The sequence below is a fragment of the Ursus americanus genome, chromosome 15, assembly GCF_024610735.1.
Source record: "Ursus americanus isolate L20-20 chromosome 15, mUrsAme1.1.p, whole genome shotgun sequence".
In the NCBI taxonomy this organism is placed as follows: Eukaryota; Metazoa; Chordata; class Mammalia; order Carnivora; family Ursidae; genus Ursus; species Ursus americanus.
The window spans coordinates 64,591,662-64,614,736 of record NC_142141.1 but is presented as its reverse complement, the minus strand read 5'-3'; the positions used below and the strand labels follow the sequence as shown (position 1 = coordinate 64,614,736).

General features: G+C 60.0%; 1 protein-coding gene across 3 annotated transcripts in view; it reads right to left on the bottom strand.

Moving 5' to 3' along the window:
* Positions 1–22,568, bottom strand: part of SLC9A3 (solute carrier family 9 member A3) — a 48,962-nt gene extending 26,394 nt beyond the window's left edge. The window contains exon 1 of one of the 3 annotated variants that reach the window (XM_087868004.1): positions 22,179–22,568. In XM_087868004.1, coding sequence (XP_087724130.1) covers positions 22,179–22,392 — 214 coding nt within the window. In that variant the 5' untranslated portion in view covers positions 22,393–22,568. The remainder of the gene's footprint in view (positions 1–22,178) is intronic. The other 2 variants (XM_045808026.2, XM_045808025.2) reach the window with 2 other exon arrangements.
* Positions 22,569–23,075: the final 507 nt, after the last annotated feature.

Genomic DNA, 23,075 nt, shown 5'->3' with positions numbered 1-23,075 from the left:
GGCAACAGCACAGTAAATCCTTTGGTTTTACTTTAACATGTACGAGCCGTGGAAAGTTAAACGCTGCTTGACAAAGTAACCAGACCGAGCGGTGGAGACCATCCCAGAGAGAAAGGGAAGCCCGGGCCTGGGGCACACACAGGAGACCCAGTTCACTTAGGAGCCCAGGCAGGTCAGGGTTGGACCTGAAATGTCACAGACTCAGGCACAGACACACAGACACACAGACACACAGACGCACACGGACACGCAGACACACAGACACACACGGACACGCAGACACACAGACACACAGACGCACACAGACACACAGACGCACACGGACACACAGATGCACACGGACACGCAGACACACAGACACACAGACACACAGACACACAGACACACACAGACGCACAGATGCACACGGACACACAGACACACAGACACACAGACGCACACGGACACACAGATGCACACGGACACGCAGACACACACAGACACGCAGACACACAGACACACAGACACACACAGACACACAGATGCACACGGACACGCAGACACACACAGACACACAGACACACAGACGCACAGACACGCAGACACACACAGACACACAGACACACAGACACACAGACACACAGACACACACAGACGCACAGATGCACACGGACACACAGACACACAGACACACAGACGCACACGGACACACAGATGCACACGGACACGCAGACACACACAGACACGCAGACACGCAGACACACAGACACACAGACGCACACGGACACGCAGACACACACAGACACGCAGACACACACGGACACGCAGACACACACAGACACACAGACACACAGACACACAGACACACACAGACACACAGACGCACACGGACACGCAGACACACACAGACACGCAGACACACAGACGCACAGACACACAGACGCACACGGACACGCAGACACACACCGACACACAGACACACAGACGCACAGACACACAGACGCACACGGACACGCAGACACACACAGACACACAGACACACAGACACACAGACACACAGACACACACGGACACGCAGACACACACAGACACACAGACACACAGACACACAGACACACAGACGCACACGGACACGCAGACACACACAGACACACAGACACACAGACACACACAGACGCACAGATGCACACGGACACACAGATGCACACGGACACGCAGACACACACAGACACACAGACACGCAGACACACAGACACACAGACGCACACGGACACGCAGACACACACAGACACGCAGACACACACGGACACGCAGACACACACAGACACACAGACACACAGACACACAGACACACACAGACACACAGATGCACACGGACACGCAGACACACACAGACACACAGACACGCAGACGCACAGACACACAGACGCACACGGACACGCAGACACACACAGACACACAGACACACAGACACACACAGACACACAGATGCACACGGACACGCAGACACACACAGACACACAGACACACAGACGCACAGACACGCAGACACACACAGACACACAGACACACAGACACACAGACACACAGACGCACACGGACACGCAGACACACACAGACACACAGACGCACACGGACACGCAGACACACACAGACACACAGACGCACACGGACACACAGACGCACACGGACACGCAGACACACAGACACGCAGACACACACACACAGACGCACACGGACACGCAGACACACACAGACACACAGACGCACACAGACACACAGACGCACACGGACACGCAGACACACAGACACACAGACACGCAGACACACACAGACACACAGACGCACACGGACACGCAGACACACACAGACACAGACGCACACAGACACACAGACGCACACAGACATACAGACGCACACGGACACGCAGACACACAGACACGCAGACACACAGACACACACAGACACACAGATGCACACAGACACACAGACGCACACAGACATACAGACGCACACGGACACGCAGACACACACAGACACACAGACGCACACAGACACACAGACGCACACGGACACGCAGACACACAGACACACACAGACACACAGACGCACAGACAGACACGCACACGGACGTGCACACAGACGCGCAGACACACAGATACAGACGCACAGACACACATACACAGACACACAGACACAGACACACAGACACACAGACGCACAGACGTGCACACAGACGCACAGACACACACAGACACACAGACGCACATGTACACGCAGACACACACACACAGACACACAGACACAGACACACAGACGCACATGGACACGCAGACACACAGACGCACACGGACACGCAGACACACACAGACACAGAGACACAGACACAGACACACAGACACAGACACACAGACACACAGACGCACAGACGTGCACACAGACGCACACACACAGACACACAGACGCACACGGACACGCAGACACACACACACACAGACACACAGACACAGACACACAGACGCACATGGACACGCAGACACACAGACACACACGGACACGCAGACACACACACACAGACACAGAGACACAGACACAGACACACAGACGCACAGACACACAGACGCACAGACACGCACAGACACACAGACACACAGACGCACACGGACACGCAGACACACACACACAGACACACACGCACGCCTGCATGTGTGTCCCCAGCACTAACTCTACGCGCAAGTGTGGGGTCCTCCAGCACTTTCTCAGGATGGGGCGGCCCTGAGCCCCCCCCATGAGGAGGGGAGCAGACCCCTCACTCTGACCCCCACGCCACCTCACGAGGCACCAAGGGAGGAGCTACAGCGAACGTGCCAGCCGCCAAGCCCAGGGCAGGAGCCAGAGACTAGAGTATCCTCAGGTATTTCCTAGCTGACCCCACGCCTCCCGCCGGCAAGGGTGTCGCGGATGAGCGCTCAGTTCCTGTGGGACGAGCCAGCCTGGCCTCTCCCCGGGGCGCCTGCTTCCGGGACCTGAGCAGAGCTTCGAGAGCAGTGGGGCCCTTTCAGGACTGGCCCTTCTGCTCACAAACCACAAAACTCTTTAAACATTGCAGGCTTATAAAACTCCAGCAAAATTTCTCAATTTTTTAGTTAAAAAATGAAAATTGTTAATAGCTTCCTAGGAAGCATGAGACTCCTCAACACTGAGCCATTGTGAACAAGGGAAGTGAGGACAGAAGGAAGGCTGGGCCCCGGCCAGCTTTGAGCTGGACAGAGACCGAGAGCAGCACTTTGATTTAAAACGAAAGCCCCATCCTGGGTTCAGGGGAGTCCACCCCAGAGGCCGTCCCTCGTAGGGCCATCCCGCCACATGGCAGGTGCTGTGATAATCGCACGTGGAACTGTGTACACTCGTAATAACCAGCAGTGAGTGTTGTCGAGCGAACCCATGAACGGGCGTCCAGGCAGACAGCATGCCAGAGCTGGGCAAGCGCCAGCCGGCCGTCCACACCCGCATCCTTCTCCCTGGGCGCTCGGCCCTCCTTCTCAACCCTCCTGCGCCAGGTTGCTTCCAAAGTGCTCTGAGTATAAAGGGTCACACACTTAAAGCTTTGCTTTCTTAGGATTTCATGGTTGGCTCTAACTTAAAGGTTTGAGAGCAGGGTCTATGACAATTGTAACTGTGGGGCCGGACACTGTATAGACCCATTGTACCAACTCTCCCCGGGAACAACCACCGAAACACAGTAGGGAGACGGAAAGAGACACCGGAGGGCTCCAGACCTCAAAGGAAGGGGCAGCAACGGGCGGGTGCCCTGTTTTCTTTTTTGCATTTGTTTTGCTGACTTCCCTGTTCTTTATGGCTTTTCCCCGAAGACAGGCCCCAGCCAGGGTCGTGCGGAGCAGTGAAAACTCAGATAGAAAGCTGTGGTCTTACTTACTGGATCGAGAGAGTGGAGGACAGGGATGGGAATGGCTGCAGGAGCTGGGCAGTGAGAGGCCAAACCCCACATTCTGTGCATGAACGCTTTCCAAATTCCCGGCTGATCCTTGAATTACACGCGAGAGAGACAGGTCCCAAGCACCTGTCACCACAAGGGAGACATCTTTGGAGTTTCGGTCCATTCCTGGTCAAATGGCAGCCCAGCAAGAGCCACCACAAAGATCTGTGCTCTCCAGAGGAACACAGCAGAATACAAAGTCCCTACAACGCAGGAGCCCCAGGGTCCCGCAACAATCCAGGATTACCAGGTATATGAAGAAACAGGAAATGGGACCCACAGATCAACCGAGATCTCGAGGTGATCCAGACGTTGGATTTAGCAGACAAGGGTTTAAAAAGAGCTACGTAACTATGCTCTAGGATGTAAAGGGAAACATGCTTGTCATGAATTAAAAAATGGTAAATCTCAGTAGCAGAAAAGAACAGGAGTCGGCAAACTTTTTCCGTAAGAGGCAGATAGCAAATTGTTTAGGCCTGCGGGCCACCCGGTCTGCCTGGCCCCGGCTCGGCTTTGCCGCCGCGTCGTGAGAAGTCTCAACATGCAGCAACGGTTGGGCACAGCTGTGCTCCGCGGAAACTTTGTCTACAGAAACCTGTGGCCAGCCCATGGGCTGCAGTCGGCTGATTGCTGACCAAATGAAAATTCTAGAACTGTAGAGTTCAATATCTGAAATAAGAAATTCAGTAGATAGGCTTAACAGCAGAGAGGGATGAGAGAAGAGATCGTGAACTTGAAGTCACATTGGTGGAAATGGTCCCACCTGAGGAACAAAGATAAAAAAGATAAAAAGTGAGTAGGGCATCAGTGGTCAGTGGGACAGTGTGAAAGGTCCAATATGTGTGTAAATGGAGTCCCAGAGGTGAGGAGAGGGAGGATGCGGTGGAAAAAAATATGAAAAAGCCATGGCCCCAAATGTCCCCAATTTGGTGAAAGACATAAATTTATAGATTTGAGAAGTCCTTCAGATTGGATTTCTATTTCATTTCCGTTTCTATTGATCCGTCTTCAAGTGAGGCTGGAGTAGGTCTGAGAAGAACTGAGGGTCCAGGGCAAGTAAGTGTGGGTGGGGGAGAGGCCTAGAAGCTGCAGGTCAGAGGTGAGGTGGGGAGAGCCGCGGGAGGGGCTGGGGCCAGGCCCGGACCTCAGAGGATGGAGGGCAGCGGCCTGAGCAGAGCCACAGGAGTCAAGCTGACTGCTGAGTGCACTGCCCACGGGCATGGCTGCTGAAGGAAGCTGGTGGTCGGCTCGCTGAGACCCACGTAACAAAGCGACTCCTTGAACTCCAGCTGCGACACGCACAGGAGCCAAAGGACTGAAGGTGGCAGGAAAGGTGTCCACACCAGAATCACACGATCCCAGAGCCCTTCCTCCGTTCAGGATGTGGAAAGAGCCGCAGAACAGCACGGACACAGTGAGGAGGGACCTGGGGCCGGGGCGCTGGAGGCCAGACAAAGCAGAAAAGGCATCCTTCTTCAGAGTTTTCAATTAATCTTGACCTGACGGTTGGCTGGAGCTTTGGAGACTGACCCTCATGAGCAAATCCACTCGAAAATCCACGGAAGCAAAGATACAGACCCTTCCCTCTGGGGCGGGGCCGGGGGCCGTGAGGGGCCCTGGAAAGGCCACAAGGATTTTGTGAACAGATTCTCTGTAGGGGAGCAAGTTTAGATCTTAGTGACCTTTACACCTTCATGTGAAAATTCCAGTAAGGCCATTTTCTCTGAGGACATCTTTTGTGCAGATAATGTGTGGGCAAGGTCCCAAGGAGCCGTAAACCAAGCCTGTGCCCACTCACGCGGCTGCCGCGGTGCTGCGGTCACCACTATCAGGGCGTTCCTAGCGCCGGCCCCCGAAGCCAGGACTTTGTCATGGGCCGCTGCCCAGATGCAGAGCAGCAGGAAATGATGGGGACTATTGACTTTTGATACTGACGCAGCATTGTAGGGGGGTGAAGGGCTCCCCAAGGTGGGAAGACGGCAGGACAGCAGCCAGCCTGAGGGCCCGGCACAGACACCAGGTCTTGAGAAAAGCTGGACTGACGGGCAAGGGCAGATGGCGCAGCCGAGACACCCCTCACCGACACGGCTCTTGTACCCCCAACCTCCCATCATTGGCTCCAAATGCAGGAGGGTCAGAGGCGAGGGCACAGCCTGCTGGGTGGCCTGGCTGGGAGCTGCCCCCAAACCCTCCCCCTCACATCAGCCCACGTGCTGGGGGTCCCCCGGTGGAGCGGCACCTCCAAGGCGTCTGTTCCCAGGGACTTTAGCAAGCTATTGTTATTTTAGCCCTCTGGACTTCGTTTCCTTGTGGTAAGATGATAGTCAAAACTTTCTGGGATGTTGTAAAGTGAAAATCAGATTCTCGCAGGAAGGTGGATTGAGTGCTTTTTCCCCAGGCCCGATGAAAACAGAAGGGGGAGATGTCACTTATTTTCTATATTTTCAGTTCCCTGGTCGGGCCAACAGGAAGGAGGGATATGAGCGCACTGGATGCCGGTACCTGGGAGTCCGCACTCCCCAGGTGGCCGTGGCACCCTGCTCCCACACACGTGGGCCCAGGTCTGCTGCTGGGCTGTCTCGGGCACGGACCCACGGCTGAAGCATGGAAGCAAGTGAGGAAAGGCTGGAGGGTTAGCCTCGAACGTCACCACCTGCACCCACGAACGAAGGGTTGCACCCTCGATGAGAAAACGCACCCAGAGGTTTAAAACCTTGTTTCAAACATGAGAGCAGAAGTACTCAGCAGAGGAGGTGAAAGATGAAGATGAAAAGCTATCTCAGAAGATAGAGGAAGAAGACACAGACACCAAACTCAGGAGGGAACCCTAAAGGAAGGAGAATAAAGGCACAGGGATGTTTGGAAGGAGCGGCAGGGCCACGGCCACACTGGCTCACAACTGCAAACACCCCTAGAGCTCACGTTCCCAGGGACGGAATCAGATCTGCCCCAAAGCACACCGTTATGAACGGCCAGGAGGAGGGCGGGAAGAGAGGGCAGAGAGCCCACACGAAGCGTGGGGCAGGGAGCAGGAGTCCATGGCCTCAACACTGACTCTGGAGGGAGCCGGAGTGCTGCCTCCCTCTTTGGTAGGGAGGTGACCTCCAGGTGTGTCCAGGGGCGGTCAGGCTGCTCCCGATGTTTGGCTGTCACCCGCCCCCTGCACAACCAGTACCCGAAAGTAACAGGGGAAAAGGCACATTTGGCAGGGAATGAACCCACCATACCGAGGTTTTCCCCAAGGCACAAGGCATGGGATTCAGGAGAGGAGGTGCCTGGCGTGGGGGAGAGGAGGAGAGAGGAACTGAAGCTGTGCTCCACAGACAGCAGGAGCCTGGGCACTTGCTCACCTGTTCTGCCCAGCAGCCTGCTGGGAGTTTCGGGCAGAGTCATTTAAATACATGGAAAACTATGCCAACAGAAACAGTCACTAACTTCAGGTGAAGCAAAAGGCTGTACTGCAAATGGAAAAATGGTCCCACACGATCTCATGGCTACGGAGACAGTTCGTGTGGTCGTAATGTACAGCACTGAAATTTGGGCGGAAAACGCCAGAACTTAGCACGCGTGTGGTGGCAAGGCAGGCTTTCCATGTCATCTCCTTTGGCTAGAGCCCCACAGCTGGCAAGCTCACATCACCGCTCCTTCCCGCCTTGCACACCCACGTGCATGGTCCTGGACAAGATAGCCCCACGTATGTCAGCTAGCCAGGAGCACAGGGCGAGTGTGCTGGCCTCGCTGCGCAGGGAGGGGCAGGAGCTGGGCTGCTGCCGGGTGATGTGATCCTGTGCGCAGAAAATCCCAATGAATGAGGACAGCAGGGTTTCAGGATACACAAAGTCAGTCACTTTCCTATAAACCAGCAACGAAGGCATGGAATTTGAAATTTAAAACAGAATGCCATTTACATCAGCACCAAAAACAAACAAACAAGCAAACAAACAAAAAACCTTAGGTATGAACCTAACACAATATGTACAGGACCTACATGGGGAAATTTCTAAACTTGGATGAAGACCTCAAAGAAGACCTGTGTAAATGGACAGGTACTCTACAGACACGGATAGGAGGACTCGGCCGGGTCAAGCTTTTAGCTCTTTCTGGCATGATCCGTGGACACAACAAAAATTCCATATTTTATCATATGGAGAGGCAGAAGACTCCGGGCAGCCCACACAGCATCGAGGGAGAACCAAGCACAGGACTGACACTTCCCGCCTTGAAGACTCGTGTAAAAGCACAGTAACCCAGTCAGCGTGGTGCTGGTGAAAGAACAGACGAATAGAGGAGCACGACAGGGCAGAGCGCGCAGAAACAGACCCACAGAAGTGCAGGCACTGAGCTCGGACGAAGGAGCAGAGACCGTCTCTTCAGCAAGGGGTGCCGGAACAGCGGGGCGTGCACGTGCGGAAGTGGATCTGGACGCAGACCTTGCAGCCTTCACAATAACGGACTCAAAACGCATCACAGACCTCCGTGTGAAATGCCAAGCTCTCAGTCTCCTAGAGGACAGAGTAAGAGGAGACCTAGGGGACCCTGGGTTTGGCGGTGACGCTTTAGATGTGTGAGCACGCATGACTGTGAGTTGTGTGAGCAAGCACGAGCGTGCGTGGGTGTGAGTTGTGTGACTGAGTTGTGTGACAAGCACAAGAGGGCGTGGGTGTGAGTGTGCGTGGGCAGGGGAAGCACCGCCTCAGGAACCAGCAGCTGGAGGCTCGGCAGCGGCAAAGCAGGTGCTGTGTGTGGCGCACGTGGTCGTGCACCTCAGGCCACCCGCCGGTCGGAGTCAGAGTCAGAGTCGGAGACGCCCGCCGCAGTGGAGAACGGCCTGCGCCTCAGTGGGGGTCAGTGAGAGCTTCTCCAAGGGAGAAGCCCGCCTGCAGCCCAGCAGCCACGTGCCCCTGCGAGATGTGGGTGTCAGACATGGTGCACACCGCAGGCCCCTGGACGCACCACCCATCCCCCCGCCCCGTCCCCCCCGCTGGGGCGGACGCTCCCCAGAAACAGCCTGACATGTGTCCATCCCGGGACAGGAGCTCCATGGGAGGTGACAAGGTCTCCATGGATGCTGTGACCCGCGTGCCTGTGAGGGCACGCACATGCCTCCATCATGGCACCCACGTACATCCTCCGTGGGCTCCGGTGTGGCCCAGCCGTGCAGCTCCAGGTCAGGCTGCCTGCGGAGCACAGACCCTCCCCGGCTTCCTTTGATGAAGGCACAGAGCACATTACAAGGAAGGAGGACCTTATTTCTGGAAAAGCAGACAATTCATCTTAACTTCCCACCGTTAGGCATTGGGGCCTGGCTCTGTGGATTTAGGCTGAAAACAGCTAAATGTGGCCCCATGGGCTGGTGCGGGTGGCCGGGCTGGAGATGATGGCCCCAGCTCCCCGCCAGGGCTGCCTGCTCTCATGGGCCTCTCCCTCTGCAGGCAGCCGCCCCCAGGACAGCTGGCCTCCTTCCCGCTCCTCTCCTGGAAACAGATACGACCACGCCAGAGATCCTGCTGGGCTCCGTGGCGGCCACAGGCCGGGAGTGCTGCTCAGGGTTGCAAGGACAAGGGTGTGCTCAGCAGCACGCCAGCACCTGGCTCGGGAAGGCACTCTGCTCTGCCGCGAGACACAGACTTCTCCGCCATGTTCAGCTCACGGACACTTCAACTAACCTTCAGATCCTGAGAAAGCCAGGACCCTAAGCAGAAAGCCAGCGGGAGGTACCCCAGGGTCAGGTGCCCCTGAGGGCAAGGTGGGGCCTTGGGGGAGGGGGAGGTGCGGAGACACAGCCTCTTCGTCTCCACCCCTTATGCCACTGCAGGATGCCGCTGCGGCGGTGGGGGGTGGGAAGAGGGTCCCAGAGCACTGGGCCTGGGGGTCGGCTTTCCCCACCCCGAACTGGAGGTCAGGGGTTGGAGTGGCTTCTCTGGTCTGGGGAGGAGAGCCCGTCCTTGTCCCCGGGCAGCTAGCCACGCGTGCCCATCCCACCTCTGCCAGTGCCTCCCATGGGGGGCACCTCAGGTGAGCCAGAGCGGGTGTCGGGCCACAACATGCTCCTCTCAGGCTTTGGGGACCCGAAATACAGGGTGCAGGGCACGGCTCATGCTGGCCTGGGGCTGAGGGCACCTCAGCCATCGGAATGTTCTCGGCATTATTGAGTTAATGAGTAAAGGGTTTTGACAACAGAGGCTGTAATCTCAACACCCGGGGCCTTCCCAGAAACTTAAACCTTCTCCAGTTATCCTCCGCAAGGTAAGCTCTAGGGGGGAAGGTGCCTGGGGAAGGGCTGAGCTTGACCGGCCACACACCAGCAGAGGGTGACAGTGCCCTGGCCCACACCCGCACCCCTGGGCCCTGCTCTCTTCGCTCACCGTGTTTTTTAAATGGTAGTCGGATGACCCCCACCCCAATCCTAGCAGCCCTGGGCTGGAGACGACCAGAAACACCAGCCGCGGGGCAGGAAGCAGCAAGGAATCAAGGAAGAAAAGGTAAACTAGAGGCCAGGTCTGAGGCACTCCAGTGCAGGGCCAACAGCCCAGTCACAGGGTGGTCCTCCCAGGCTTGGCCAAGTGCACGAGATGCCCCGTCCAGCTGAGGACTCAGTGGGTAAAAGCCAGCACCCACCAGGACGAGGCCACAGAATCATTCTGCCCCAAGGACAGCTGAGGACCAGAAGGCTGCAGGAGCCAGCGTGAGGGGGCAAGGCTGCTGAGTCCCACTCTCACTGGGCACGGAGGGACACGGGTCCCCAGAGCGGGGGGGTGTCCTGGCTCCTCACTCTCCTCCTTTGATACAGGCAGCTGTACGTGCAGGAGTGTCTGGGCATCGCGGTTTCTGCACAACCATCGTTAGCAGACCTGTTACTATGACCGGGTACCACGCAGGGTCATCCCCACGTCCCCGGGACGGCCACCGGACGCCTCTGAAGCAAACTACATGCACTTGTGCACCTGCTTATGTCCACCCTTGCGGCCACAGCCACGGGAGATGTGGGTGCAGGCCACTTCCCTGCTGCGGGGCCAGGGCATTGGAGGGGAGAGCCGCTAGCCCACAGCAAGGCCGCCACACATCCCCCAGATGCGGCACCAGACCCGGCAGGAGCCCCAGCGCGGGAGGCCCTGAAGTCGCATGTGGACGTGTGACGTGGCCAACCTCCAGAAGCGTGACTGGGCAGTGGCTGCTCAGGGATGGCCTCCTTCCTGCTCCCTGCCCCCGACATCCTCGAGCGTGGTTCCTGGCACCAGCCTCGCCCCCAGAAGCTCTGACTCCTGGAGTTGGCTGAGCTTGACCGAGCGCCACGGGTCTCACCAGGCTCCTCAGCTGCCCGAGAGAGACTGAGGCCGGAGACTCGCCCGCTCCAGGCTACACAGGGGCCGGTCCCCATCTGGATCCCCAGCTAAGGGGCAGGACGAAGGCTCTGCTGCTGCAGGACGTGGGGAGGGCAGCAGCTCCGCGCACATGCCGGTCACACTTGCTCAGTTGTTCACTTACACTTTCTGGGAACCTGGCCTCTGGGTGCGCCTCTGTGCAGTAGCAGAGGGGGTGGGGGCCGCCTGGCCCTGGTGTTCAGCACACACCTGGGGCCTGCTCTGGGGGCCTGCCTGGGGGCCGGCTGGCTTCTCGAGCCGGAAAGGCCTCTGCGACCCCACGACACAGCTCTCGGTGGGCCACCTCCAACGGGATGGTCAGGAGGTGGCTTCAGCTCCCTCCCTCACCCCCAGGCTCTTCCTCAGCCCACTCCCCTGGGAGCCCAGCTGCTCCTCTTGGGGTTGGGCAGGGAGCCCCCCCTTGAGACACTGTGTCCAGGGCTTGACAGCCAGTGTGGACACACTCCCTTGGATCTGTGTGTGTTTGGGGGGGGTGACGATAACTTGATCATTCGCCTCATGTCCCCTGAGCACCTGCCTGTCTGTCCCCCTGAGCCTCCATAGGGAGTGCTGGTGCTACGGAGGCTCACAGGGGTACCTCAGGACCCCAGGAGGCAACAGGCCTGGAGCCCATAGCCACGTGGGGAACGGACTGCAGATCTTCAGCCACAGGCTGCAACACCCTCACACCTCCGAGGAGCCCACACACGGGGCCGCGCATGCACGCGCACCTGCATGTGGACACGAGGCACTAGGCGCACGTGGGGTCCTCCTCCTGTGGCACTGCCCCGTTCGGGTCCACGTCTAGCTAGCAGGCTGAGGGTGACCTGCCCCGAGCACCGAGCACGTGAGGGCTACGATCTAAGGGGGACCCAGGTCCACTGCACCCAACAGCCAGGGCCTGTTGAATCTGAGAAGAAACAGATCCCTAGGGGCTGGTGGCCTTCTGCCCTGTTGCTCCACGGCTGTCAGAAACAACCATTTTCAACTTTCCATTCTGCCTTTGCAAGAAGAAACCCTTCCCCAGCTGAGAACTCACAAGCAGTTGGACTTTAGCATGATAGCTCGGCAGGTGGTGAATTCACTGAGGCTTCCTGATTCACCCAGGAAAGGGAGAAACAGGACCCAGCCCTCCCCCACGCAGCCCTGCACCCTTCCTCCATGAGCACTGGGCTCTCCCTGCCCCCAGGGGCTGGAGGTCCTGGCGGGGGAGGGGGGGGCTCGCAGGATGCCTCCCAGAGCTGACACGTCTGTGCCAGAAGCAGAGTGTTCCACTGGGTGAGGGGAGCCTGGGAAGGGACTTGCCTCAACCCCCCCACCTGAAAAGTCCACACCTGCCGGCAGGCCCCCAGCCTCCATCATTGGCCCTAGCCGCCTGCCATTCCAGCCCGGTGGCCCTGACCCCCACTGGGGCCCCCTGAGCTGGTGCCTCCACTTGGACCACCTCCCCCCCAGCCCCTCTCACTCTGGCTGGCCGCCTCCCTTCCTGTGTGGCTCATCTCAACTGTGCCCCAGATGGGAAGTCTACACCCCGGCTACAGTCTGACTCCTGAGCCTGGACTCTGACCCCCTGTGTCCAGCAAACCATGGGGCTCTTAATTCCTCCTAGAACTGATGAATGAACACTTGGGTTGTAGATGTGGACTTGAGACACTAGCCAGCTCCAAGGAAGGCCAGTGTGAGGCCGAGGTCCAGGCCAGACCCCTGACCTGACTGGGGCATTGCATGACCTCGAGAGTGGCCAGCACAATCACCCATCGTCAGCCGAGTGGGTGGCGTGTGTCGGGCAGGCAGGGCTGGCAGAGCAGGGGCTCCAGGCGGAGGGGGTGCCACGTGCACTCAGCCTCTCGGCCCATACCTGCCTACCAGTCCTGCGCCCTCTGGGACGCTGGAGGCACAGGGGCTAAACCATATGGCCTGGCGAGGCCCTTCAGTGCTCAGATGTTTTGTCTCATGGACACTCAGAGGGGAGGCCTTCAGTCTTTGAGGTGACCTTAACCTCTGGTCAGACCCTAGAGCACATATGCACTGGTCTCTGGCTTGTTTGTTCTGAACATGTTTGAGGAAGAACTTTATACCGTGAGAGGGATTGTGCCAGCATCCCAATGCCCCTGAGGAAGGCTCAGCTCACAGGGTGACAGGTCTGAGCTGCCCTCATTCTCCCTGGAGTCTTGTCTCTCTCAGGGAAGCCGCGCGCACATCCCCCCAGAAGCCTCCATGGCCCCTCTTCCCTGTGACGCATGGGACTGGTTGCCTTGAGGACCCCTCTGACCTCCCCTCCCCTCCACTGGCAGATTCCCCCCAGCTGCTCCTCAGACACACCCACACACGCCCACCTCAGGGCCTTTGCTCTGGCTGCTCCACTCCTACACTTTCCCCTCACCCACAGGGCTCATCCCCTCCGTCCCTCAGTTGTTTTCACTACAGTACATAACGCCAAGTATCCCGTGGCATGATCTCTCTGTCTGCCCCCCAGGCACCTGCACTTGTCCCATGGCACCTGTGTTCTGTGGCACTGTACTTGTCCCATGGCGCCTGCATCCCGTGGCACCTGCACTTGTCCCGTGGCGCCTGCATCCCGTGGCTCCTGCACTTGTCCTGTGGCACCTGCAACCCGTGGCACCTGCACCCCGTGGCACCTGCACTTGTCCCGTGGCGCCTGCATCCCGTGGCTCCTGCACTTGTCCCGTGGCACCTGCAACCCGTGGCACCTGCACCCCGTGGCACCTGCACTTGTCCTGTGGCGCCTGCATCCCGTGGCTCCTGCACTTGTCCCGTGGCACCTGCGTTCTGTGGCACTGTACTTGTCCCATGGTGCCTGTGTCCCATGGCTCCTGCACTTGTCCCATGGCACCTGCGTTCTGTGGCACTGTACTTGTCCCATGGCACCTGTGTCCCGTGGCTCCTGCACTTGTCCCGTGGCACCTGCGTTCTGTGGCACTGTACTTGTCCTGTGGAGCCTGCATCCCGTGGCACCTGCATTTGTCCTGTGGCACCTGCATCCCGCGGCCCAGAGCACCATTCAGGGCTGGGTGGCACTGACGTTTGTGAAGTGAGCACTGAACTGGAGAGCACTCCCCCGGCAGCCAGAGAGGCAGCTGCTAAAAATCTGGAGCTGGGAAACTGCATTAATCAAGTAAATCAGCCTGGTCGTGCCGCCAGCAGTGGGCCCTGTGCCGATGGTATCGACCCGCTTGGAACCCAAGTCGCAGGCTCGGCACAGGCGTGTGTGGGCCGGCAGCCATGGGGTGGGCGCCCATGTCCCTGGAGCCTGTGAGCTGTGACCCGGTGGACTCGTGGTGTCCTGTTCCAAGAGGCACAACTGGGGCTGACTCGGCCGCAGGTTCCAGCTGGTGGCAGAGCGTGCTTTAGACCAGACCTGGCGGGGGTGAGCGCAGCTTCTCCCGGGGACCTGGCCCGCCCAGGTGAGCGCCGCGTGGGGTGAGGTGCTCCGCACCCTTAGCCCCGACGCACCCTAGGTGCTCTGGGCCGATGCCGGTCTTGCTCGTCGCCGGTCTTGCTCGTCCCCGGTCCGCCCCCCACTGAGGGTGTTGTCTGCGGGCGCGGCGCTCCCAGGAGGCTGTGTGGCAGCTCGGGGAAAGAATTCAGGTAAGGAGTCTCTTCGCGGGCCCAGAGCCTGCAGGGTCTGGATGAAGCTTACAGACGGAGGAGCTGGCCTTCAGGGCTGTGCTCAGTCTCCCACCCACCCATCCATGCAGAGCAGCGAGAGCAGTGCTGGGCAGGCCGGGTGCCAGGCATGGAGGGCACGGCACGCACCAGACACAGGCCCTGCCTTCACTGTGCTGACCTAGTTGAAGCCATGGACTCGGGTCCTCAGGAGCGGGGGTGGGCTTGCAGGACGGGTAGTCTAGGGAAGCCACACAGGGCGGGGCCGCAGCCAGCGCGGGTGGGAGCCCACCATGCACCCACGGGGCTGTCCTGCTCCCCTGTCCCAAAGGCTCTTGGGCCTCTGTTGCCCCACCAGCCCCTCTGCCACCTCCCCTCACTAATGCTATACGTGCCCCCAGCCCAGAGGCCCTTGGAGCTCACCCCCACCCCCAGTCCCACAGGCTCTGCAGGCAGGGCCACTGCGGCACCTGGGCTTACTCAGCACCCCTTCTCCCCTGGCCTGAGCAGAGACAGGAGACAGAAGACAAAGGTATGAAGGAGAGATAGGGAAGGGGGTGGGGGATAATAAGTAAGGTCAGGAAGGAGGGCTGGGAGGCAGGAGAGGAGCGAAGGTGCAGGCACAGGGTGGGGGCAGAGACCCACCCAGTGAAGCACCCAAACTGCCTCAAAGGTCTCGTTGGTGCAGAGAACAGGGACCCCAGCTGCGCCCCCACGGCCCAAGCAGGAAACCACCCAGTCCGGGCTCCGGAGTGCAGACAGGTTGGGTAAGCGGGCTCAGCTTGAGCCAATCACCCAAGACCTGGAGCCTCAGATCTAGTGCCTGGCAGCGGCCAGCTGCTGGCCTTGGAGCAGGGGGCCCTGTGCTCCTGGGAAGAGGCCCGTCCCAGTACCCAGCCAGGCAGAGGCCAAGGAGCCCTTCTCCGAGGGAAGCCGCGAGCATGTGCCGAGGGAGGGCAGGTGGCAGACTGTGGAGGAGAGACCTTGGTCAGTCCCGTCCCTCGTTCGCTGAGTTCCACCCCCTCAGCTGCACAGGTCCAGGTAAAACTTGCTGCCGGATGGGCTTCAGACGGGGGAGATGCATGGCCGGGAACCCTAACTTCAGACACACCTGAGCTTCAGACCCCGGCTCAGGGGCCTGGCAGGTGCGGCAGGAAAACTTTCCTCCAACCCAGAGGGACACAGAGGAACCTGCAGCCCCTTCCTCACAGGGCAAGACCTGGGCGCAGGGGGAAGGGGCATCCTGACACGTCTGCCGAGAAATAACGTGTGGGGCTGAACGCAGGACAGGTCAGGTGGGCACACAGACAGGTCTCAGGCGACGGCGGTCACAGAGCACTGTGTGTTCCCCCGAGAGGCTGACCTGGGTCCAGACCCCGCACTGGGGCTGGGAGCCTTGGGAATAACACCAAGACTCTGCACTTACAGGAAGTTGGCCCAGGCGAAGCCTCCCCGGGGAGTCCCTTCCATGAGCCGGCAGGACTGGAGGCTATCAGCACTTCCCAACCTTTGCCCCTCTTTCCTTGGGATATTTCAGTGTGATACCTTAGCTCCAAATGCCTGTGGATTGTTTTACAGCCTGTGGCTGCGTCCCCCACGGGCCTTCCCGAAAAGTGAGACTTTACACCTTCCGCACGGTAGAGGCTCTCGGAGGGGCCCTTGGTTCTAGGTTTGGATGATGGGTCTCAATTCCACGCCCGCTGACTGCATCTGTGCTGCTGGGGCTGGGGTCCACTAGGGCCCACTGACTCTTCTACCCCTGGGAGGATGGGGCCTGCTGGGGACTCCTGCTGCTCACGCTGTCCTTCTAGATCATCTTTTTCTAGATCCCCTCACGTATTCCTTTGAGGGGAGTAAGTGAAATTCAGTGGAAGCAGGCAGGAGAGCAGGATGGAGAGTGCCCAGGAACCCACAGGAAAGAGCAGGACAAGGGTGAGACCCAGCATCAGGGGCTCCTGGTCCTAGGACCAGAGCACACGAAGTCCAAACCAGAAGCTTCTGGTTTTAACCCCAGGACGTAAATACCACCCCATGGCTTTCCCCGCAGCCTGGGAACGCGCCTGGGGCAGACGCCCAGCCCTCATGACTGTACCTCAGAGAAATACACAGATTAGATGGGGGTGTGGGCACCCTGGTTAATACAATGGAGAGCGTGGGTGGAGTGCCCAGAGATGTCCCAGACCGTTGGTCCACAAGCCCCCCATCAAGGGCAAAATCACAATGATGGGAAGGGGCTTTGGAAGCAACAAGAACTGGGGCCCAGGAACCTAGGGCCCCGAGGCTCGAGACACTGGATTGATAAGCCGCCTGCATGTCAAAGGTACAATCCGGGCTGCACTTGCCTGGAGCACAACTGGGGAGAGGCACTTCCTGCGGAGGCACAGGGCTGCTCAGAGGTTCCAGACGCTGCACACCTGGCCCTGGTGCCCCCACTCCCAGAAGCTCTTCCCCCAAGACCAGGGGTGACAAGGGCTTGCAAAGCCCCAAGGGTGCCAGGGGAGGAGCTCGAGGCTCTCAGAGGACATGGGCACCAGGAGAGACCACCTCGCCACCACCCCTGAGCCTCCAGCCTTCCAAGCCAGAAGGGCCCATCAGCCACTGGGGTCCTCCTGGGGGGTTTCCGCCTGGTTTGAGTATGTGGGGTGTGAGCCTGGACTGCCCCCTTTCCCAAGAGAGACCATGGTGGAGAAGCAGAGACTTTCGGGCTCAGAGAGTGAAGCCACCCCTTCCCAGCTGGCCTAAGACAGGGGCGCCCTCACCTCCAGCCCGTCAGCACTGTGAGCTCTGCTTCCAGGGCATGTCCCCAGACTGGTGACTTACTGGCCCACCCACACCGACACTGCCCCTCACCCTGACCTCTGCCGCTGCAGCCCATTCTGTCCAGGGCTCTCCCTATGGTTCAGGCTTCCTCCCTGGCAGGGTCTCAACCCCCTCACCACTCCCACCCTCTCAGGAGGCTCCTCTCTGATCTGAGCCAGTGCTCACCTCTCCGGACCCACTGGGGTGTCAGCTGGACACCTGAGCCATGTCTGTCCCCTGAAATCCCCTACCTAATGCCTGGGAATAAAGGGACACAATCAACCTAGAACTACCCCCTCCCCTAGAATCCCCTCTGGTGCCCCCCCCCCCCCCATCCATTCTCTGCCCTAAGACCAAGGCAATAGTCTAAGAGCCCAGGTCTGTTCAAGTCCCTCCCCTTCGTGCCACCCTGGGTAGAGATCAAAGTCCTCCAGGGTCTGTGGTTCTGCTGGTTGGCCTCCTCTGGCCTCCAACATTCTAACCTCCCTCTTCCCCCAGAAGCACTGTCCTGGTAATCCTGCCACCCCCAGAGCTCTGTCTCCAGAAGCTGCCTGGATCTCTACCCCTGGGGAGCTCTGCCTGGATCCCTACCCCCAGCAGGGCCCTCTACCCAGTGCTCCACAGCCTCATGACTTCTGCATGGCCAATGGGGGCCACTGAGCCTGGTGCTGGCCCAGCCTTTGGTCCCCAAGGAAGGTCTGAGGAGAGAGAACACAATAAAGGGGAGAAAGCCCAGCCTGGCCCAAGGCCCAAAGGGACCGTGGTGTGGGCAGCTGCAGGCCCAGGAGCCCCCAGGAGTCCAGAGGAGGAAACGATACCCCCACTCAGGGGCAGATACTATCCCACTGCAGGAGCGCCCTCGACCCCTTGGGCCCAGCAGGCCCCACCTGTGGGCGAGCTCCCTGAGCTTCTGAATTTCCTAAAGATACAGTAACAGGCAGGGGGCCCCTGGGGGCCCAGATGTTTACCATAAGTCCTTTGCTGAGCCCCAGACATGGGGTCTTAGAGGTTGGGGTCCATGGGTTCAGCAGCCACACCTATTTCTCACCTTCGCAAAGGTGCTGCTTCCAGTGAACCCAGACTCCCGGGCCAACTCGCTGGTGGCCATGACCCTGTCCTCTGGCCTTTCTCTGTCCCAAGCTGCTTGAGGTGAGAAGCCGCCTCAACACATTTGTGGGAGTTATTGCTTCGTCCCAGGGTCCCCGGCAGGTTACACGTGGCTGGAAGAGATTGGACAGCGCAAGGTGGGCCGTGGACCAAAACGAACACTTGAAGCTGCCGGTAAGACATCTGGCAGGTGCGTGGAAATGGATAGAGACCTGCTTTTCTTCTGTTCCTGCGCCTTGAGAACGAAACAGCCTGACCATTTTCAAAGACGAAAGCAGCCAGAGAGGTTCAGGAGCATGAACCCTGGACCATGGGGTCAAGAAGGAAGCACACCAGGATGCAAACCTTCCCCCCATTATGCACAGACCGGACACACCACCACGTGGCCTCCAGGCCCCACCCAGATGCAGGGGAGGGTGTGGGGGAGTGCTCTGTGGGGGTTTGCGAGAAGGGGCGCTAGGGTCGGCTGTACAGGGAGGGTCTGGGAGCCAGTTCTGTGGGGCAGGAAGGGAGGAGGAACCACATGGCAGGGGGTTTCCTCCCTCCAGGCGGGGAGGTGGGCTAGGCAGTGGGGAACCCCCAGGGCGTAACCCCTGCCCAGGTTAGATCTCCGCTTGTCAGTGTGGAGAACAATGGATCCCGGGGGGGGGGGGAGGGGCTGGGGCTCCAGCGCACTGGGTCTGTCAGGAGTGCGGGTACACCACTGAGGTGGGGCGAGGGCTCTGTTGTAACTCTTGGTTTGTGGGGCTGAACAGGAGCAGGGGGGTCTGGCTTGTCTGCTAAGGTTTGGTTTTGATTTTGAGTTCTGGAAGGCTGAGAGACGGCAGGGGGTGGGGGTCCCAAGGTGGATGGAGGAGAGACAGCTGAGGGGCAGTGGGGAAAGGGCCAGAGTGGAAGGGGGTGCGGGGCTGCAAAGGAAAGGGCAGAAGTGGGTGTCCCCTGAGGCCCACACTGAGCCACCAGGAGAGCCTAGGGGACCCGGGCAGGGTGAGCACGGCCAATTCCAGGGTATGGGAGTAAGGTGGTGAGCCTGAGGGAGGGACAGGGGAGGGTGAGGCTGGGAGTGGGGCTGGGCATGGAGAGATTCCTGGCTTACTTTTTCAGGCGGGGAGACTGAGTCTCTGAGGTGCTGCCTGCTCACACGTGAGACCACAATGCCACCACAGCGGGGACCTTCAAATACATGACAGGGCAGGGCTTGGCCCAGAGCAGGAGGGCTCCGTAGGTGGAGCTGGGTCAGCCCCACGGGTCTTCCCTTAGGGTCCTTTTCATGTTGTCCTGAGAACCCCCAAAGTCTCCACCGAGGCTCGACTCTTGCAATCCCAGATGACAGCAACGGAATGAGGATATGGTGCTCATACAGCCAGCCTTTTTAAATGAGTGTGGGTAAGAAAACGGGTTCTGGGCTTGCCCTGACCAGGACACAGAGCTGGCTGGAGCACGTGGCCACCCCACCCTGGAGAAGGTGCCCTCAGGACAAGTCTGAGGAGCTGGAGACTTGCAGGGACGTGGCTCCTTCCTAGGTGAATAACAGACTCTGGGGCCAGGCAAATACTCGGTCAGGGCGCCAGCCTCCCGCAGTCTCGCCGCTCAGGGCCTACTGGCCAGAGGGAGCGCTGGCGGCTGTCACTGGAATTTCAGATGCCAGGCTCCATGTCTGGATGCCGGGGCGGGACTAGGAGAGGCCCCAGCTTACAAAGAAAGCACGCATTTGCTTTACAAAGCAAGGGTGCTCCGTGTCGCAGGTGTGGACCCCCGGAGTGTCACAGGTTCACCCTGCACATATCATCCTTATGGTGGTTTCCAGGAGAGAGAAGGTGGCAGAGGACAAGAGCCCAGCCCCCTGGCCCAGAAACAGGTCAGTTCCAGAAACGGGTCACTCGTGTGAAGGTTGGGACAGGGCTCTCAGAGCCCCAGGTTGGGGCCGGACCTGTCCAGTAGATGACCGGTAGCAAGTGGCCGGTGTCAGCCATTCCCCCACGAAAGACGTGTTCAGAAGGTACACAACATGAGACCTCACGTGGGCGCTGGAGTCTTACTCCCGGTACCGCAGAACCCCGGAAAGCCCAGGGCGGGCCCGGTGCGGGCCCGACTGAGCATGACACCAGGCAGCCAGCGCCAGGGACAAAGAGAGCCACCTGAGGAAACCGAAGGAGGCAGAGGGATGGCGAGTGCCTTCAAGAACCAGAAAGCAGAAACGAGAGGGACCTGTACGGAGGCAGGACACAGACAGGACGTAGAGCAGGCAGTGCTGACGAGACACGAGCTAACCGAACACCACAGCGGTCCAGGCACCCCAAACCCCAAATTCCCTAGCAGGTTCTCCCCAGAACCTGACCCTCCTGTCCTGCTGAACACGTCAGAGCCTGATGCCGCAGGAGGGGCGCTCGCCTCTTTGCGGTGTCCCTCCCCATTCCCAAATCCTGCCTCCTGCCCTTCCCTGGGGAGGGTGTCCTTGGACCCCCTCCATCACCCTGCCCCCAGGCTCCACCTGGTAAGTCACACAGGCCACTACGTCCAGGAAGACCCTCCCTGGTGGACCCACATGTTGGAACTCTGGTTCTCATAAGCTCTTAAGAAAGCTGACCTTCCCATCACCTTGCCCGCGAGTTGCCGGCGCTTCCCACTTGCTGGCTCACTGGAGCAAGTTAAGAGAAATCTGACAGACCAGGATTTTTAAAAGAGAAACACTGTCAATGGAAAACTTGCTCCTATAAGGAGGATTTTACTGGGTTTAATCTTGAGTGGCACGGTGTTTCTTTCTGCTCTGGGAGCCAAATATCACCGCAGCGCTTGATGGCGAGGACCTGCTCTGTCTCCCTGCGTGAAACAGCCCCGACAAGCCCGCAGGCAGGAAAGCTGGCTGAGGGCGCCCCAGGGCAGGCGCAGCGCGAGGTCTACGGGCCTGGATGCGGCAGAAGGGAGCGCCGGACACGAAACCCAGGAGCCTGGCGCGCGTGGGGCTCCGGAGGCTGCTCCCGCCTGGCCGGTATCACGTCACCCTCGGCGACCGGCACAGCCGCTCCGGGCCCGGCCAGGCTCGCAGTGCGCGCCTCGCCCTGCCTGACCCGAAGGCCTGACTCCCTGGGGCTGGCAGCGGCGCCCCACGGCCGGACGACGGGGCAGCTAATGCCGGACAGGGAAGACCGCGGACCCGGCAGAGACCCGGAGGAGGGCGAACGCGGGCGCACCGCTTTGTACTCGGCGGCGCAGGCGGGGTCGCGCAGACCCCGGGGCGGGGGGCAAGTGGGAGGGGAAGTCGCAGCGGGGCCATGACCTCGAGACCCATCGAGCCCCGGGCCTCTTACCGATCTTGGCCAAGCTGGCCACGAGGATCCACAGCGCGATGATGTACGGGTCCTGGACATGGTGCCATTTGAAGGTGACCACCTGGAAACCCTGGCTGTCTTCGTGCGCGCTGCCGGGCTCCTGCTCGACGCCCCGCACCCGCGGCAGCACGCCAAGCGCCAGCAGCGCCAGCAGCAGCCCCCAACTGGAGCCCGGGGCCCCGCGCCCCAACATCGCCGCCACCGCTCAGCACCCTGTTCAGACGCTCATGGCGTGTGGGTCCTGCTGCGCTCGGCGGGACGCGCTGCGCCCGGAGCCGTTGGACGTGCGGGACCCTCGGGACTCGCGCCGGGTGGCGTGGAGCAGAGCGCACTCCGGGCGCGGGCGGCTGTCCCGGTCCCCGCCCGCCCCGGTGGCCTTTAATCCTGCAGCCCCGGGGCGGGGCCTTCCCGCCCCCGCTGCGCGCACGCGAGCGCGGACACCGTCGCACGCTCTCGGCACGCCCGCCCAGCCTGCACACGCCCACCCCGGGCCGACCGGTCGCCCTGACCTCATCTCCTCAGGTCCGCGCTCGGTCCCCTCCATCCCCCTCCCCTACCGGCCCGCGCGTGTGCTGGAGCCCGGGGCTGGAGGGCGCAGGCCGGGAGGTCTGCGGAGCCGCGCAAAGAGGCGCAACCGCTTCCCTAGGGGTGGATCCCAGCGCCGAGTCCCTGCAGGCTTGGCTGCGGGACGGTGGGCTCCTGGTGCCTCGGGCGCCCCTCAGTGGCGTTCGCTCAGCTCGCCGCAAGCCGCTGCTTACCCATAAACAGGATCCGGGCTGGCTGACCCCGCTAGGGGCGCGAGGGTCCAGGAGGGGGCCAGCCCCAACGCCTGGGACTATGTCTTCAACACACACCCGCACCTCGTAACAGGATGAA